Source organism: Pituophis catenifer, unplaced genomic scaffold (genome assembly GCF_029215685.1).
Source record: "Pituophis catenifer annectens isolate HBS135680 unplaced genomic scaffold, rPitCat1.0.hap2 SCAF_8, whole genome shotgun sequence".
NCBI classification, from domain to species: domain Eukaryota; kingdom Metazoa; phylum Chordata; class Lepidosauria; order Squamata; family Colubridae; genus Pituophis; species Pituophis catenifer.
Genome location: NW_027256888.1, coordinates 76,625,468 through 76,643,777, shown reverse-complemented (window position 1 = coordinate 76,643,777; position 18,310 = coordinate 76,625,468). Strand labels below are relative to the sequence as shown.

At 43.8% G+C, this 18,310-nt stretch overlaps 1 protein-coding gene across 1 annotated transcript; it reads left to right on the top strand.

Moving 5' to 3' along the window:
* The first annotated feature begins 9,668 nt into the window (after window positions 1-9,668).
* LOC139320643 (growth-regulated alpha protein-like) lies at window positions 9,669-16,083 on the top strand. The gene is made up of 4 exons (XM_070949051.1): window positions 9,669-9,753; window positions 12,273-12,396; window positions 14,785-14,854; window positions 15,985-16,083. Exons 1-4 carry the CDS (start codon window positions 9,690-9,692, stop codon window positions 16,012-16,014), a joined length of 288 nt encoding a protein of 95 aa, XP_070805152.1. The 5' UTR covers window positions 9,669-9,689; the 3' UTR covers window positions 16,015-16,083.
* Window positions 16,084-18,310: the final 2,227 nt, after the last annotated feature.

Below are 18,310 nucleotides of genomic sequence, written 5' to 3'. Positions count from 1 at the left end.
TGGTCAGGGTCTTAATTAGGGCTTATTTTGGGGAGAGGGCTTATATTGGGGAGAGGGCACCAGCGGCCTGGTGCTTAACAGCAAAGTAGGGGGGGGAGATACGGCCAGCTTGTTTCCGGCCTTACCATCTATACCAGGAATAGACCATCTGATCTGGGGGCTGGAGTCTGGAGGCGGGAGATACGAGTGGGGAAATTTATGAAGTTCTGGGGGTTGGAGAGGCTGGAGTGCAGCCAAAAACTGGTCATCTGGTCACCTCGGTTGGTCTCCCCCCCCCCCCGGGTCTGTGGCCTGGTCTCCGGCTTCCCGCCTCTAGATTGTGTCCAGCTGTATGTTACCCCTCCCTTTTGAACATCTTCTCTCCCTCGGGTTTAATATCATCGTGCCTCTATGGTTCGGCTCCCTTTCTCATCGGAGCCCCCAGCTGGAGGGAGTCTGGGCAATTGTCATGCGGGAGCTGAGGGAGCTGTTGCCTTTCACCAATGGAGGAATAGACCATCTGACTTTCCTGAGCCATTTCCATCTGGGCTAGCCACTGTGAGAGGGTGGCTTGGATCCTTACCTCCGATTTTGGCGAAATGACACGGGACCCCTCCCACTGCCGTGAGAGGGCAGTGGAGTCCAGCTTACTGAGATCCATCTTGCTCCAGCACCTTTAGACTATTTATCACACTCCTGACCAGACTTTTTACCTCTCATCTATGTATGGCCTATACCTCGGCAGACCTGCTTGCGCTGTGAGATGCCCCCCTCTCGCGGCGATGGCCTTCCACGTTATCAAAGGCCTACCTTAAGGATGGGCTTTGGAGCCCCGAGAGGTGGCATGTTTCAAAGCGGGGATTAAGGGGTCTTTTAATTAGGGTTTTTAATAATTTTTTAAGGGGAACTGGGAGAACGACCAAAGGGGATGGGGGGGAGGTAATCCACCAAGGTCAGAGCCGAGCCCGGCACGGGGTAACGGTTTGGAGGGTACAGGACGAGGGAATGGGGAGGGGGCAGAGGGCTTTCCTAATGAGGGATGTACAATCAGCACGGTGGTTGGGAGGGGCAGATATGGCGGGAGCAGAGGACCATACCATGTGCTGGGGGTGCGCACTCGCTGTTTGAGACCAATTGTGCGCCCCGGTCCCCAAGGCTCCTCTCGGATACTAGGTGGCTCAAATACTCAGGACCTGGGCCTGGGGCTGATGCTGTGTAATGCCAGGTCTGTGGTAAATAAGGCCCCCCTCATTCACGATCTTATTCAGGAGGGGGGAGCGGACCTGGCAGGTATCACGGAAACCTGGTTGGGACTGGAAGGAGGGGTCCCTCTGGTCGAGATGTGCCCACCAGGTTTCAGAGCATTCCATCAGCCAAGAGCCCAGGGGAGGGGCAGGGGGGTGGCGGTTATTATTAAAGAAGGTCTTGGTCCAAGGGAGACCACTGTGCCTCAGATTGCCGGATGTGAGTCCCTCTTTGTGAGATGGGGTCATGGGGTTCAGATGGGCTTGCTGCTTATGTACCTGGCTCCCTGCCGTGTGGCAGCGGCCCTGCCTGAGCTACTCGACGTGATAGCCATGGTGGCAGTTGATACACCCAGGCTTATGGTCATGGGTGATTTCAACTTGCCATCCGTTGGTGAAACGTCTGGGATGGCTCGGGAGTTCATGGCTTCCATGATGGCCATGAACCTGACCCAGTTAGTTCATGGCCCCACTCACGGGGGTGGGGGGACACACTCTGGACTTGATTTTTGTCTCTGGCCAGTGGTCGAGTGATCTTGTTATAGGGGATATAGACATGGAACCCTTGTCATGGTCAGATCACTCGCTCCTCTGCCTGGACCTTCGAACCGCTACACCCTGCCACAGAGAGGCGGAGCCAATAAGATGGGTCCGCCCCAGGCGCCTGATGGATCCTGATAGGTTCCAGATGGAGCTTGGGCCATTTCCTGAGGATCTGGCACACGACTCGGCCGAGGACCTGGTGGCTGCCTGGGATCAGGCGGCTGGTGGGGCCTTGGATCGAGTCGTGCCTTTGCGGCCTCTGACCCGGTGCCGATCCCTTGCGGCTCCTTGGTTTACCGAGGAGTTGAGGGAGATGAAGCACCGGAAATGACGCCTGGAGAGCCTGTTGGAAGGCCAGTCTCACTGAATCTGACCGAACACTGGTAAGGTCGCATATTAAGACCTACCTAGTGGCGATAAAAGCGGCAAAGTTTAACCACTTTTCCACTCTTATTGCATCATCAGAGAATCGTCCGGCCGTCCTGTTTAGGGTGACCCACTCCCTGCTTCACCCGGGAGCGCGGGAGGACCCCCTGGAAGGCAGGGTGGAGGATTTCGGACAATATCTGTATGACAAAATCGCTCAGATCCAGGGGGAGTTGGACTCTGACTGGGTAGATTTGGGCAGGGTGGCGAGGAATAGTCTTGAGAATGTTATCTGGGAAGAGTTTGACTCTGTGACCCCTGATGACGTGGACAGGATTCTGGGGAAACTTAGTGCGGCCACATGTTTACTGGACCTGTGTCCCTCCTGGTTAGTACTGGCTTCCCGGGAGGTTACACGAGGCTGGCTCCAGGGAATTATTAATGCTTCCCTGAGTGAGGGTTACTTCCCCACAGCCTTGAAAGAGGCGGTGGTGAGGCCTCTCCTCAAGAAGCCTTCCTTGGATCCGGCAGTATTAGCCAACTATTGTCCTGTCTCCAACCTTTGCTTTGTGGTGAAGGTTGTTGAGAGTGTGGTCGCACGACAGTTTCCACAGTACCTGGGGGAAACGTCTTATCTAGATCTGTTCCAGTCGGGTTTCAGGCCTGGGCACAGCACGGAAATGGCATTGGTCGCATTGGTAGATGCTCTCTGGAGGGCTCGGGACAGAGGTTGCTCCTCTGTTCTGGCCCTGTTAGACCTCTCAGCGGCTTTTGATACCATCGACCATGGTATCATGCTGCACCGATTGGAAGAGTTGGGGATGGGGGGCACTGTGTTACGGTGGTTCTCCTCCTTTCTCTCCGACCGGTCGCAGTTCGTGTTGGCAGGGGGGCAGAGGTCGACCTCGAGGCCTCTCATATGTGGAGTGCCTCAGGGGTCGGTTCTCTCGCCCCTACTGTTCAACATTTATGTGAAGCCGCTGGGCGAGATCATCCATGGTTTCGGGGTGAAGTACCACCAGTACGCTGATGACACCCAGCTGTACATCTCCACCCCTGGCCACCCCAACAATGCCCTTGAAGTCCCGGTGCCTGGAGGCTATGCGGATCTGGATGGGGAGAAACCGGCTCAAACTCAACCCTTCCAAGACTGAGTGGCTGTGGTTCCCGGCATCCCGACATAGTCAGATGACTTCATCTCTGACTATCGGGGGCGAGTCTTTGGCCCCCTCAGAGAGGGCCCGCAATCTGGGTGTCCTTCTGGATATGCAGCTGTCCTTGGAGGAACATCTGACAGCTGTGGCCAAGGGGACTTTTGGTCAGGTCCGCCTGATACACCAGTTGCGGCCCTTTCTTGATCAGGATGCCCTGCGCAGAGTCACTCATGCCCTCGTCACCTCTTGCCTGGACTACTGCAACGCTCTCTACATGGGGCTCCCCTTGAGGGGCACCCAGAGGCTCCAACTGGTCCAGAATGCGGCTGCGTGGGTAGTTACGGGAGCTGCATGGCGCTCCCATACAACACCTCTCCTGCGTGAGCTGCACTGGCTCCCAGTGGTCTTCCGGGTGCGCTTCAAGATGTTGGTTATCACCTTTAAAGCGCTCCATGGCATAGGACCTAGATATCTTCGAGACCGCCTGCTGCCGACGGCCTCCCATCGACCTGTGCGCTCCCACAGAGAGGGCCTCCTCGGGGTGCCATCAGCCAAACAATGTAGGCTGGTGACCCCCAGGGGGAGGGCTTTCTCTGTGGGGGCACCCACCCTCTGGAACCAACTGCCCCCAGAGATAAGGAGAATCCAAGACCTCGGTGCCTTCTGCCGGGCCCTTAAAACCTTTTTTTTTTCAGCAAGCCTGGCTGGCTTAACTTTTTTCTTAATTTTTTAAATGTTTTAAATGGGTTTGTTATTGTTCTTAAATTACGGGGCCAAATTTATATATATTCTTTTTTTTTTTAATTGAAAAAGTTTTTCAAATACAGATTTTCCCCCCTTTTTTCTCCCCCCTCCTCCCTAACCTCCCCTCGCCACCCCTCCCCCTGTGACTTCTTCAAAGTAAAATCCAAATTCATAACAGATTATATAATACTTTACCATCCCCTTACTCCATCCCGCAAATATTGACCCTTTCTTTCTAATAATATTATTATATCCCCCTTTTACTATACATTTCAAAATAACATTCTACTGTAACATTGTGTAATAACTTCTAATTTAGCATAGTAATATTATAATAACACCCAATTTAGCAATAATCTGCCCTTTTTCTCCTCCCCCATACATATATCTCTTAAATCAAACCTTTTATGTATATTAATATAACATTTTAAAACAACCTTCCACTTTAAAACTATATAATAAATCCTAATTTAATATTTAATCTTTTGTGTATATTAATATAACATTTCAAAGCAGCCTTCCACTATAAAACTATATAATAGATCCTAATTTAACATTTATTCAACTCATAGTCTATCCATTTCCTCCACTCCCATAAATAAACAAACAATAAGCTAGCCTGTCTCCACCCACTTTCCTACAAAATAACAATTCTTAATATCTTTATTCTTCTGCCCATCCTGCTAAAAAAATATTCCCTTATATAGATAAAATCAATGACTTTAAACTTGTAATCCATATAATGTCTTCTATAATGTCTTTCAACTGGATTGTTAACTCCATCACCCATATTAGGGTAACATCCTAATTCCAACAGAATGTTCGGAATTCTTTTACTACTATTTTAATGTTTGTAATTTATGTTTTTATTCGGCTGTACACAGACCTGAGTCCTCAGGGAGAAGGGCGGTATATAAATTGGAAAATAAATAAATAAATAAATAAATATTGTGCGTACATGCAAAAATCAAGCTAGGACTTACTTTCTAAGTAGGTCTTATTTTCTGGGAAAACACGGTAGCTGGGATGCTGTAGCCAAAACAAAATGCTTTCCCTTGGGAACCAAGGACATTCCTGCAGATGTTCAGAAGGAGGAGACCGAGGCTGATTGGACCATGTGACTGAGGGTCTGGGGGGGAAGGGACAAACTTTTACTTTTAATTAGGTGAAAACAGCGGGAACCTTCAGAGTCAGTTTTCACCAGATCTGTGCCAATATGATATTTCCAATAAAGCTCTTCCTTGAGGACTTCAACTGCCTCAGAGTTTTGCTTGATATGGGATTATTACTTGGAACCCTGACACCAAGTGAACTAAATTCTCTTCAAAATATTCCTGGGTTCTTACAAGAAATAACAACCAGAATCCACTGACTGCCTTAATTAATATTTTGGACTTCCCCTTACTGTGTTTGGTAGTCAGATCCTTCCTTTTCCTTGAAAACAGAGCTTTCTCCTGAAAGCTAGATGTGGTTTTCAGTTTCGAGATTGTGGTGAGTCATCAGCAAAGAGAGCGAAAAGATAATGCAGGCTACGTTGATTGTCTGATAATTTTTTTAAAGAACTAGAATGGCCAGAATTAATTAATTAGCTTTTCTCCTAAACGCAAATTAAGAGGGAACTGTTAGAACTATTAGTTATAAAAAAGATATTGAGACTCTGGAAAGAGTGCAGAGGTGATAATTAAGACGATTAGGGTGTTGGAGGCTAAAACATATCAGGACTGGTTTCAGGAACTGGATATGTCTTGTCTGGTGAAAAGAAGAACTATGAGTGAGATGATATAGTAGCAGTGTTCCAATATCTACCATGTTTCCCCGAAAATAAGAGTCTGTCTTATATTTTTTTGAACCCCGAAATAAGCACTTGGCCTTATTTTCAGGGAGGTCTTATTATTTTGGTGTGCATGGAGCAAGATTTTTTTTATTTTTATTTTTATTTCAAATTTATATATCGCACCTTCTCCCAAGGGACTCAGGGCGGTGTACAGCCAGATAAAAACATACAATACAAACATTAAGAACAATTTAATATATATATATTAATTTGGCCCCAGTTTAAAATGACAAACCAATTAAAAATTAAAAATTTAAAAATATGTTAATCCAGCCCGGCTTGATGAAAAAAGAAAGTTTTAAGGGCACGGCGGAAGGCACCGAGGTCTTGGATTCTCCCCATCTCAGGGGGCAGTTGGTTCCAGAGGGTGGGTGCCCCCACAGAGAAGGCCCTCCCCCTGGGGGTCACCAGCCTACATTGTTTGGCTGATGGCACCCCGAGGAGGTCCTCTCTGTGGGAGCGCACGGGTCGATGGGAGGTTATCGGTAGCAGCAGGCGGTCTCGAAGATAACTAGGTCCTATGCTCCTCTTGGATGGGGCTCCTCTTGCCATCCTCTTGGATGGGGCTCCTCTTGCCTTATTAGCTGATTTCCAGCTCTGTCTCCCTAACCCTAACCAGAGGAAATGGCAGGGACCAGCTGTGCGTGCGTTTAAATATTTTCAGGGAGGGCTTATTTTAGCGCATGCGCTCAAAAGCCCAATTTGGCATATTATCTGGGGAGGTCTTATTTTTGGGAAAACACGTTAAGGGGCTGCCACAGAGAAGAGGGGTTCAACCTATTCTCCAAAGCATCTAAAGGCAGGACAAGAAGTAACAGATAGAAATTAAACAAGCAGAGAACCAACCTAGAAAGAAGGAGAAATTTCCTGACAGTGAGAACAATTAAGTGTGGTGATTAAAACACTGCAGCATGTATAAAAAGACTTTATAAAGCCCTAGTAAGATCACAACTGGAATTCTGCAACCAATTCTGGTCACCATACTACAAAATAGATGTTGGGACTCTAGAAAAAGTGCAGAGAAGAGCAACAGTTAGCCGGTCTCTCTTGATTTTATGATTTTATGGTTGGTTTTAAATTTTGATATGGATTTTAAATTGATAAATTTTAAACTATGGGCCAAATTTAATTATTTTAAATCTATTTTTAATCGTACTTATGTATAAATGTTTTTTATTTTGGCTGTTCACCGCCCTGAGTCCGAAAGGAGAAGGGCGGTATAGAAATTCGAATAATAAATAAATAAATAAATAAATAAATAAATAAATAAATAAACAAACAAACAAACAAAGAGGACTAGGAGGCTGGAGACTAAAACATATGAAGAACGGTTACAGGAACTGGGCATGGCTAGTCTAGTGTTTGTTTTATGTTTGTTTTATTAAATTTATATACCGCCCTACTCCCGAAGGACTCAGGGCGGTGAACAGGCACAGAATAAAATAAATAAATACAAAAGTTAGAAACATAATTAAAACCAAATTAAATAATTTAGCCCAAGACAATTAAAAATCCCAATAATTTAAAACAAATTAAAATTCCAATTTAAAAATTTAAAAGAAAGGGGAGAAAATTAGGCCAGGCCGGCTTGCTGGAATAGGAGGGTCTTAAGAGCACGGCGGAAAGTGCGCAGATCCGGGATCCTCTGTATCTCCGGGGGGAGCTCATTCCAGATAGTGGGTGCCCCCACAGAGAAGGCCCTCCCCCTGGGGGCCGCCAGTTGACACTGCTTGGCTGATGGCACCCGGAGGAGCCCCTCTCTATGAGAGCGTACCGGTCGGTGGGAGGCTGTGAAGAGAAGGACCAGGGGAGACAAGATTGCAGTGGGAGGAGGAAACTGGGAGGAGGATAAACTGGTCCCAGGGACATGGGGGGGGGGGGGAATGTGACATGTCTCAAGGTAACTCCAAGCCAGGAGGAAGCACAGTCTCAAAGGTCTGAGGCCAGACCTGGGTAGAACTGAATCAAGAACGTTCAGGAACTGTGACGCAACAAAAAAAAATTAATTAGGCCGGAGCCTCAGTACTCAATGAGTGCGAGTTGAATGAGTCTGTTGCAAAGTCAGAACTGGGAGCATTCACCTCCCAGCGTGCTTTATCAGCAAGGCTCCATGCCCTTCGGCTGGCTGGACATGCCCCCTCCCTATAGCCAGTGGTGGGATTCAAGTAATTTAACAACCGGTTCTCTGCCCTAATGATCTCTTCCAACAACCACTTTGCCAAACTGCTCAGAAAGTTAACAACCGGTTCTCCCGAAGTGGTGCGAACTGGCTGAATCCCACCACTGCCTATAGCCACCATTCGGTGAACGTCCGAGGTCTCTGGAAGCACTGCGCGACCTCCACAGATGGTGCCCAAGGAGTGGCAGCTGGATCTCCCATCAGCCGTGGCAGCACTCCTCGCCGATCTCCGGCAAGCTCAGCCTGTAACAGGACTGCACCAACGGCCACCTCACTGGAGCGGTCCCAGGGGGAGTGGCCAGATAAAAAGGCGGTTGAACACGGGGCAGTTGAGGCACAGCTGCAGCAGGACAGCTCTGTCAAGATGGATGAGGGAAAACAGCCTCCTCCAGCCGATCTGAGAGCACGCAGGGCAGAGAAGAGGCAGGAGTGACAGCAGTGAGACCAGCTACCTACAAGGCAGAATAAATGGATGCTTGTAAACGAAGGATTACCTGTATTTTTTTAAGTAAATGAAAAAAAAAAAACCCAGAAAATTATAAAAACTAATTCTTTTTCTTTTATTATTTAGTATCAATAATATTTCTTTACTTTATCATAGCTTAAAACCGGCACGAACATTGACAATGAGAGCAGTGTTTTTCAAACGTGGCAACTTTAAGATTTACTTGAAAAACAGCGACTAGAATAATAACAATAGCACTTAGACTATATACTGTTTCATAGTGCTTTTACAGCACTATGGAAGGCTGAGTCAACCTTGAGCTGGTCAGGATCAAACTGCTGGCAGTTGGCAGAATCAGTCTGTGATACTGCAATCTAATCACTGTGCCACTATGGCTTCCTTCCTTACTTCTCATTTCCATTCCTTTCTTCTTATTTCCATTCCTTCTTTCTTGTCTTCCTTCCTTCCTTCCTTCCTTCCTTCCTTCCTTCCTTCCTTCCTTCCTTCCTTCCTTCCCTCCCTCCCTCCCTCCCTCCCTCCCAATAGCACTTAGATTTATAAACTGCTCCACAGTGCTTTACAGCCCTCTCTAAGCAGTTTACAGAGTCAGTATATTGCCCCCAAACAATCTGGGTCCTCATTTTACCGACCTTGGAAGGATGGAAGGCTGAGTCAACCTTGAGCCAGGATCAAACTGCTGGCGGTCGGCAGAGTTAGCCTGCAATACTGCTTTCTAACCACTGCGTCGCCCTGGCTCTTCACTCATAAAAAGGTGAAAGAATAAACCACAGGCCACGGGGGTTCAAACAGTCAAATCAAAAACCACATCCCGGCTTGAATGCCAAAATCTCAAACATTGGCTCATCAGCAACTTAAATTACTATGAAAGGTGCTGACCTGTCAAGATGATTGCTTAGTGGTTCCACAGACATGTCTATTCATGAGGAAAAATATCAAATTAAAAAACAAAGCACAGTTTTTGGAAAAGGGAACCTGCAGTCCACGATTGTGGGTGTTGTGACCTTAGAGAATGATTTCTTTGAAAATGTAAATACATGGGAAGTGAAAGTGAGTAGGATGGGGATTCCCTGACGCATAACAGGGGGGGGGGAGAATCTAGGCAATAAATAAGCTGTTCACCCCGACAAAAGCACCACTTCTCTCTCCAGACCACAAGCGGGAAACCGGACTCAGCGCAGAGATGCTCAAACAGACTTTCCTCACCGTCCTTGTTCTTCTGGCTTGCTGGGTGGCTCTCATGGAAGGTAAAAAAAAAAACGATCTTGTTCTCTTTTTTGGTTCTAGAAGGGAGGCATTTCCAAGCTCGCATCCAGATGTTCCTAACCCCTTCCCTGTTTCTTCTGCTTCTCGCTCCTTCGTGCAATTTCTTTGCGTAATTTTGGGTAACCTTTTGGTAACCTGGAAAGAAGAAGAAGAAATAACACTTTCGCTGCTGCTTTCTCTAGGATTGTAAAGGGTTTTTTTTTTCTCTGTTTGAAGGGTTCCCTTTTTTATTTATTTTTATTCTTCATCGTTTTATAGCCTTAAGCTGACATCAAGCTAAAACAGAGGAAGAACGGTTGCTAGGAATTGGGTATGTTTAGTCTCATGGAAGAGGCACAATAGCTCAACAGTTAAGGATGCTGTGTTTGTCAGCTTTTCTGCCGACAACCCAGGACACACAATGGGGTGAGCTCCAGTTTGTTGCCTTGGCTCCTACCAACCTAGCAGGAACCATGCAACATGCAAGTAGATCAATAGGTACCACTTTGGTGGGAAGGTAACAGCACTCCATGATGTCATGCTGGCCACATGTCTGCAGAAATGTCTTCGGACAGTGTCAATGAAATGGAGATGAGAACTGTCCCCCTAAAGTAGGGCACAATTGGACAGTGGAAACCATCCCTTACCTTACCTTAAGTCTGATGGAAAGAAGGGGTGACATGATAGTCATCTTCCAATATTTGAGGGGCTGCCACAAAGAAGTGGGGATCAACCTATTTTCCAAAGCACCTCAAGGTGGAACAAGAAACAATGGGTGGAAACTAATCAAGGAAACAGCCATCCTAGAATTAAGGAGAAATTTCCTGACAGTGAGAACAGTTAAAGAGTGGTTTATCTTCAGAAGTTGTGGGTTCTTCATCACTGGAGGCTTTCAAGAAGAGATTGGATAACCCTTTGTCCGGAATAGCATAGAGTCTCCTGCTTGAGGAGGACATTAGACTAGAAGACTTCCAACTCTGTTATTCAGTTATTCGGAGTCTCCTTCTCTATTCTTAATCCTCTGAAATGTCTGTTTCTGACTTTGAAGAGGAGAAGACAGAGTTGAAAGAAACTGGATCAGGGAAGTAACATGGGAAGAGTTTAGGGTTAGGGAACGTAGCTATTAAGCCCATTATGGGAATGCATTTATAATTGAAACCATGCATGCAATTTATCTATCGCCTCTATTTTGACAGGTTCTTAATCTCAAGGTTCCCCTTTTAGGACAGATTCCCATGTTTCTTATGTAGCATTTCAGGTATTTTGTAAAAAAAAAAAAAAAGTTCATGAAAGTTAGTTGGTGGGGAAAAATAGCAGGGGGTGAATTTAACCAGTAAATTAGGTGTTGGCCAAGATACCACAACTAGGAAAGGAGATGCAGCACAAAGATGACCAAATCAAGCTTCCTTCCCATCCTTGTTTTTCTGGCTTCCTGTGTAATTCTCATGCAAGGTTAAATGATCTGATTCCTTTTTGTTTTTTCAAATTGATTTTAGAAGAGGGGCATTTCCAAGTTCATTCCAGATTTTCAAGAGTGGGCTGTACTCCAATAGACCCTTTTCCTGGTTCTTCTACTTCTTGCTCCTTCCTCTTTTGTGCAAATTGTTTGTATGTCCTCTACTCACGGCCCTATTTAATACCTGTTTCTGGCTTTGACAATTATCATTAGAGAAAGTATAAGTTTCTGAATTTCAGCTGGGATAGGAAAAATATTTTTTTCATGTAGGTTGCTGAATAAGTCATAATATAGCTTGATTTTACTTTAGTGTAGTGCACAAACACTGAGGAAAGAAAGAAAGAAAGGGAAAGAAAGAAGGAAAGAAAGAAAGAAAGGGAAAGAAAGAAGGAAAGAAAGAAAGAAAGAAAGAAAGAAAGAAAGAAAGAAAGAAAGAAAGAAAGAAAGAAAGAAAGAAAGAAAGAAAGGCAAGTTGCCTTTTTTGATTAGGGAGAAACCAGTAGCTAAATATTTTAGGGTCTGATTTATGGGTTTGATAATTAGAAAGATTAGAATATGGAAAGAAGGGAGACACAATGTAATCATAGACAGACGGGATAAAATATAAATATATTTATAACTGTAAAAAAGATGAAAAGTCACTGCTTTTTATCTTCTTCTTCTTTTTGGCCCCTCTTATTTCTTATTTATTCCACTTTCCTTTTTTCCTTTAAATTTGTATTGTTTTCATTTTGTATCAAAACTTTTCAACATTAAAAAGAAATAGACTGATGGATGGATGGAATGGACAGGAAGATAGATAATACAAATTACAGTATATCGTGATGATATACTGTAATTAGTATAATGGAAGGTTTGCAAGCAAACACCTCCCATACATTTTATCAGTGTTTTTCAACCTTAGCAATATTAAGGTAGATGGACTTCAACTCCCAGAATTCCCCAGCAGAGGAATTCTGGGAACTGAAGTCCACTCACCTTAAAATTGCTGGGTTGAGAAACACTGTTTTAGATGATGGTAAATGATGGGTGAAGTATTCACCTTCTTTATATGATCTTTTGCAGGAATTCCCAGCGCGGGTCGGGAGCGCTGTTTATGCAAAGGTTTGAGAAATTCTGTGCAAAAGAACCGTATAGTTAAAACTGAGTACCACCGTCCAAGCACCACCTGCAGTCGAGAGGAAGTGATGTAAGTAGTTGAGCAGAATCTTGATGCCTTCTCCTACTGAAGCTATTGAATTGCCAAAATGTTCATTGCTAAGTGAGACAGTTCTTAAGTAAGTTTTGCCCCCTTTTACAACCTTTCATGCCAGAGTTGTTAAGTGAATCACTGACGTTGTTCAATTAGTAACAGGGAGACACCCAGCTGCTCTGTCATAGTAACACGGTCGTAAAATGAATCTGGCTTCCCCATCGACTTTGCTTGTCAGAAGGTTGCAAAAGGTGATCACATGACCCCGGGACACTACAACAGTCATAAGTACATGCCAGTTGCACGCATCCGAAATAAAAAACACACTCTCTCTCTCTCTCTCCCCTCTCTCCCTCTCTCTCTCGTCTCCATATTTCACCTCAAAGTGGAAAGCATATTTCAGGATACTCATATCTATTTCAGCCTGCTGGGTCTCTCTTTATTTTCAGCCATAGAAATTTCTGCCTTATACTTTTCTGATTGTGCCATTCCTATCTGGTGATAAAATCCATGCCAAGTAAAAATTTGAACTATGTAGTCCATGACAACACAAGACACTTCCACCATCAGTTTGCCAGTTTGGTGTACTGGTTAAGATATCTGGGAGATCCTGAGTTAGAAACTGGGTGATCATGAGTTTTAGGTGGGAAATCTTAGGCATGAAAGCCAGCTGGGTAACTTTGGACCAATTGCTAGTTGATGGTGAGTTCTAGTTCTGCTTTGAACTGCATGAATGTTGGCTGGGTGACTTTGGACCAGTCATTCTTTCTCAGCTTGGCCCATCTCATAGGGTTACTGTTGTGAATTAAATAGGAAGAGTACTGGCATGTTCACCACTTTGAGTTATTTATAAAAATAATAAAGGTGGGATATAAATAAATATCATTGGAATCCTTCAGTCTCAAGAGACCATGGTATCGTGCTCTGGAAAGAGGTCCTAAAACAGCATCTAGTGTGACTAAAAAGGCCATTTCGAGAGTGGCAATCCCTTCTACACTGAGGGCAGATATATTCTGTCCCCTGCCCAGCCTCCATAAATAAAACAAACAACTAAATAAATCAAGGTGCCACCAGAATGAGCAACAATCAAGGTGTCCCAAACTGAATAAGGATGGGGGAACATAGATTTTTTTTTTAAAAAAAAAGCAGACAATTTTTGTTTTTATGCTTGAGATTCACGGAGGATAACAAAAGTGAAGGAATCTTAGAGGTGGCTTAAACTGACTGAAGGGACGTGGTGGCTCAGTGGCTAAGATGCTGAGCTTGTTGATCGAAAGGTCAGCAGTTCAGCGGTTCGAATCCCTAGTACCGTGTAACGGGGTGAGCTCCTGTTACTTGTCCCAGCTTCTGCCAACCTAGCAGTTCGAAAGCATGTGAAAAATGCAAGTAGAAAAATTGGGACCACCTTTGGTGGTGTAGGAAGAAATATCCTTCTGGGTTCAGCTCCAAGTGGGGAAAAAGACACTGGAAACATGGAGACTGCTTGGAAAGATGGTTTAATGGTGGACAGGATCACATGGCTTGAGTTCCTGAACAGAAAAGGGACCAGATACAGCGAGTCCCCGGGTTTTATGCTCTCTCTGGCTTTGAACTTCCTGGGGCCCCAAAGAGTATCCTAATTGGTTGTCAGACTCCCAGGGGGTGGGGGTCTTAGCTAGCCTTGCTGGCTGATGTAATCTTCCCAGGTGCCATGTGATGAGTTTCTGCTACTAGATGAGTCCCATTGTGTTAGTTTCTGTTGCTAGATGGTCCCTATTGTGTTGCAGATGATGATCCTTTGTCAAAGGATTGAGTTTCTGCCTCTGGCCCATTGACAAAGGGTAGGTGGGAGCTGTTTTGTCTTTAAAACATGCTTCTCCGTTTCTCATACAGGGAAACATAATATTCTGCCTTTTTAATATTTCCTAAAATATTTCATCTTCTAGGAAAGGGGTGGGTGCTAACTTCCTACAGTGGGAAGGTAACAGCATTCCATGCATCTTTGGTGTTTACTCATGCTAGCTGACTGAAATATCTGGAATTAAATGCTTTCCATGCTGACCTACAGTGTAGAAGAGAGATGGAGGGAGGGAGGGAGGGAGGGAGGGAGGGAGGGAGGGAGGGAGAGAGAGAGAGAGAGAGAGAGAGAGAGAGAGAGAGAGAGAGAGAGAGAGAGAGAGAGAGAGAGAGAGAGAGAGAGAGAAATGGATTGCACAAAGTAAAGTTATCTTTAGTCAACTGGTGTGAGTATGTTGAGTTTGCAGCTGACAATCTGGAGAGGTGGGAAGGCAAGTGGGCCGGCTTCACAACAGTTGCATTGAGAGTCAATTAATGATGAATGCTAATAACACCAAACAATCCTTTGTCTAATCTGGTCTTTAATTTGGTCTCTTTGCATATATGTAGAGTGACGCTTAGAAACAACCAAAGACTTTGTCTGAACCTGAACGGGGACCAAGGCAGGGAAATTAAAAAGGTAAGTAGCGAACATGTTGGAATGTTAGCTTGTTTGTGTTTTTCTGAGGACTAATAAATCCAGCTGGAACGAGGCAGTAAATCTTTTTTCAGCTGTTTATTCCCGCAGAAATAGCCTGAAGTGTGACTCAGATATTTATATAAACAAAAATTGTTATTTGCCACATGTCGGTCTCTGTAATTTCTTTCACAAGGTTACCATTCAGCCTTTTTACTTATCACATTTGTCACGTTTCGTACAAAATTACTCATAGCAGCTCCTCAAAACTTCCGCATCTTAGCTTCCGAATCTTAGCTCGCGGTCAGATGTTTCCTGCTGTTTAATTGTGGCTTGTTTGTCAGTTTTGCAAGGAAGCCAGCAAAGAGAGGGGAATCTTAGACAGTCCAGTGGATAATATAATCAGTTCTAACTACAGGTGGCTCGTTATTCTACGTAGATGGATTCATTCCTGACTGACTTGATCTTCAAAACATTCCCTTGAGACCTTTTCTTGAGGATGAGATTCCTTTCCTATAGAAATTACTTTCTCTACAATTTAAAGGGGACTTTCCCTTTTTGAAGGATTCCCTTGTTTTATATTCTTCATCATGTTATATTATTTAACCATCATCAGGTTAAAACATATGAAGAACAATTGCAGGAATTGGGTATGTCTGATCTAGAGAAAAGAAGGACTCTTCAGGGGTGAAATTTAGCAGGTTCTGACAGGTTCTGGAGAACCGGTAGCAGAAATTTTGAGTAGAAGAAACAGATGGGAAGTAATCAAGGAGAGAGGCAACCTAGAACTAAGGAAAAATTTCCTAACCATGAGAACAATTAATCAGTAGAAGGACTTGCCTCCAGAAGTTGTGGGTGCTTCAACACTGGAGGTTTATAAGGAGAATAGAATAGAATAGAATAGAATAGAATAGAATAGAATAGAATAGAATAGAATAGAATAGAATAGAATAGAATAGAATAGAATAGAATAGAATAGAAATTAGATGATGGAATGGAATGGAATGGAATGGAATGGAATGGAATGGAATGGACTCAGTCAGAACATGGATCAGAAGAACGAGTTAAAAAGGCAATATTTTGTAAGTGGAGAAAACTAATCAAGTGGCTCACATTTTATGCTTCCTTTACAGGATATTTTGAACCGAATGAAGGCCAAATAATGAAGTTCAAGCCAAGTTTTGAAGAAGCTGCTTCACTTCTATGGACATGTAATCAGCTTGTGAAGGACTCATCATCTATGACACTCAAATTGGAACCACTGATCCAACAGCGTTATATATGGATTTAGAAGTAACCCCAGTACTTCCTGTAGCAATTTATTTAAAAAAAAAAACGAGTACATGAACTATGTAATGAGGCAAAAAGGCTGTGATTTTTGTTTTGTTTTTGACATTTCTGACCACAGCAGGTCTTCAATCTTCCAAATCAAACAAGCTATATGACAATGTCAAATTGGCGTACTTCATTCCTGAATATTTTTATGCTTGTTACACCAATACAAGATAGTCCTCGATTTATGACCGCAATTGAGCCCAAATTTCCGTTCGTTAAAAGTGAGTTTAGAAGCTAGAGACTATGAGAGCAGAATTAAGACATGGTTAGAAGAAATGACCCAACAACATATTGATTTAAAACCTGAGCTGTTCCTATTGGGTATACTACCAGAGAAAATTAGTAAAGAAAATATATACTTGATTATACATATAATAACTGCAGTGAGGATAGCATTTGCGCAAAGATGGAAAGCAGAGAAAATCCCTTTGGAAGGGGAAGTAATTAAAAAATTCTTAGATTGTGCAGAAATGAAGAGATTGATGATTAAAGAGAGAGAGGATACGGACTACTATAAGATAAGGGGGAAATTTTATGATTGCTTAAAAAAGAGATATAGATAAAAATTGTGATAATTAAATAAGGAGAATGTTATATTAAATGTATTGTAATTTGGGGGGAAATATCGCAACAGAGAAATGGAAATTATCAAGGAGAAATGAAGATAGGAGAAGGAATAAAAAGAAGAAGAAGTCACGGAAGAAACACCGAGAAGATACACGAAAGGATTGATGTATTATGTGTTTGTTTGTTTTATTATTAATTATAATTAAATTTAATTATATTAAAAAAAAGTGAGTTTTGTTCCATTTTACCTTTCTTGAGGCAGCTCCTAAGTAAATGAGGACCCAGATTATGGGGGCAATAAGATGACTTTGTATAAATATACAAAAGTATGAAGGCTATTGCTTAACACATTGTAAGCCGCCCTGAGTCTCTGGAGAAGGGCGGCATATAAATCAAATTAAAAAAATTAAAAAAATAAAAATCACTGCAGCTGTTAAGTGAGTAACATGGTTGTTAAGTGAATCTAGCTTCCCCGTTGACTTTGCTTGTCAGAAGGCCACAAAAGGGGATCATATCACCCTGGGCAGTGGTGGGTTCCTCCCGGTTCAACCCAGTTCCACCGAGCCGCTAGCGGTGACGATATGATGTCACCGAACCGGCTCTTTCTCCCCCCTGCCCCCGGCGTTATTCTTACCTTTTATTTGGCCCCACCCCCAATCTATTGCTGCCTCCTGAGTCCCAGCTGATCAGCTAGAAGGAAAAAAACTGTTTAAACTCTTGCCGTAGGGCTTCAAAGGGCCGCCCTACAGCTGATCAGTGTTAAAAGGCAGTGTGGTGGTAGACTGGTGCTTCCAAAAACAAATGAGTAGATCGGTGCCTGCAAAAATAAATGAGTAGACAGTTAAAAGCCTGGTAGACCAGTACCTCTGCTAAATCCTAAAGAATTGTCACATGACCATCAAGCCACGCCCACAAAATAAGCCACACCCACAGAAACGGTAGTAAAAAAAATTAGAACCCACCCTGTCCCTGGGACACTGCAACCGTTATAAATACATGTCAGTTGCCAAGCATTTGAATTTTGATCACGAGGATGCTACAACGGTTCTAAGTGTGCAAAGAATGTCATAGGTCACTTTTTTCAGTGCCATTGTAACTTCAAACAGTCACTAAATGAATGGTTGTAAGTCAAGGACTACCTGTAGTGTACTTTATCTTACTTATACCATTATACCGCTTCCGTTCCTAATCATGAACTGTGTGTGTTGTAATGTTGCAGTCCAAGCTTCACCATTTTTTTTTTAGTAGCTTTACAATTTTGTGTACCTCAATCCAGGGGTGAAATCTAAAATTTGTTACTACCGGTTCTGTGGGCGTGGCTTGGTGGTGGTGGGGGTAATGTGACTGGGTGGGCGTGGCCACTTTTTGTTTTTAACTTTTAAAACTTTTAAAACCATTTTTTTCTACATGCTAAAATGCTTTCAAAAGGCTCTGACGATCCCAGCCAAGTTGCTTTTACGAGCTTTCTTGACACAGTTGTCACATGAATCTCTGCCGTCATTCAGTGAATCACACCGTTGTTAAATGAATCTGGCTTCCCCCTTGACTTTGCTTGTC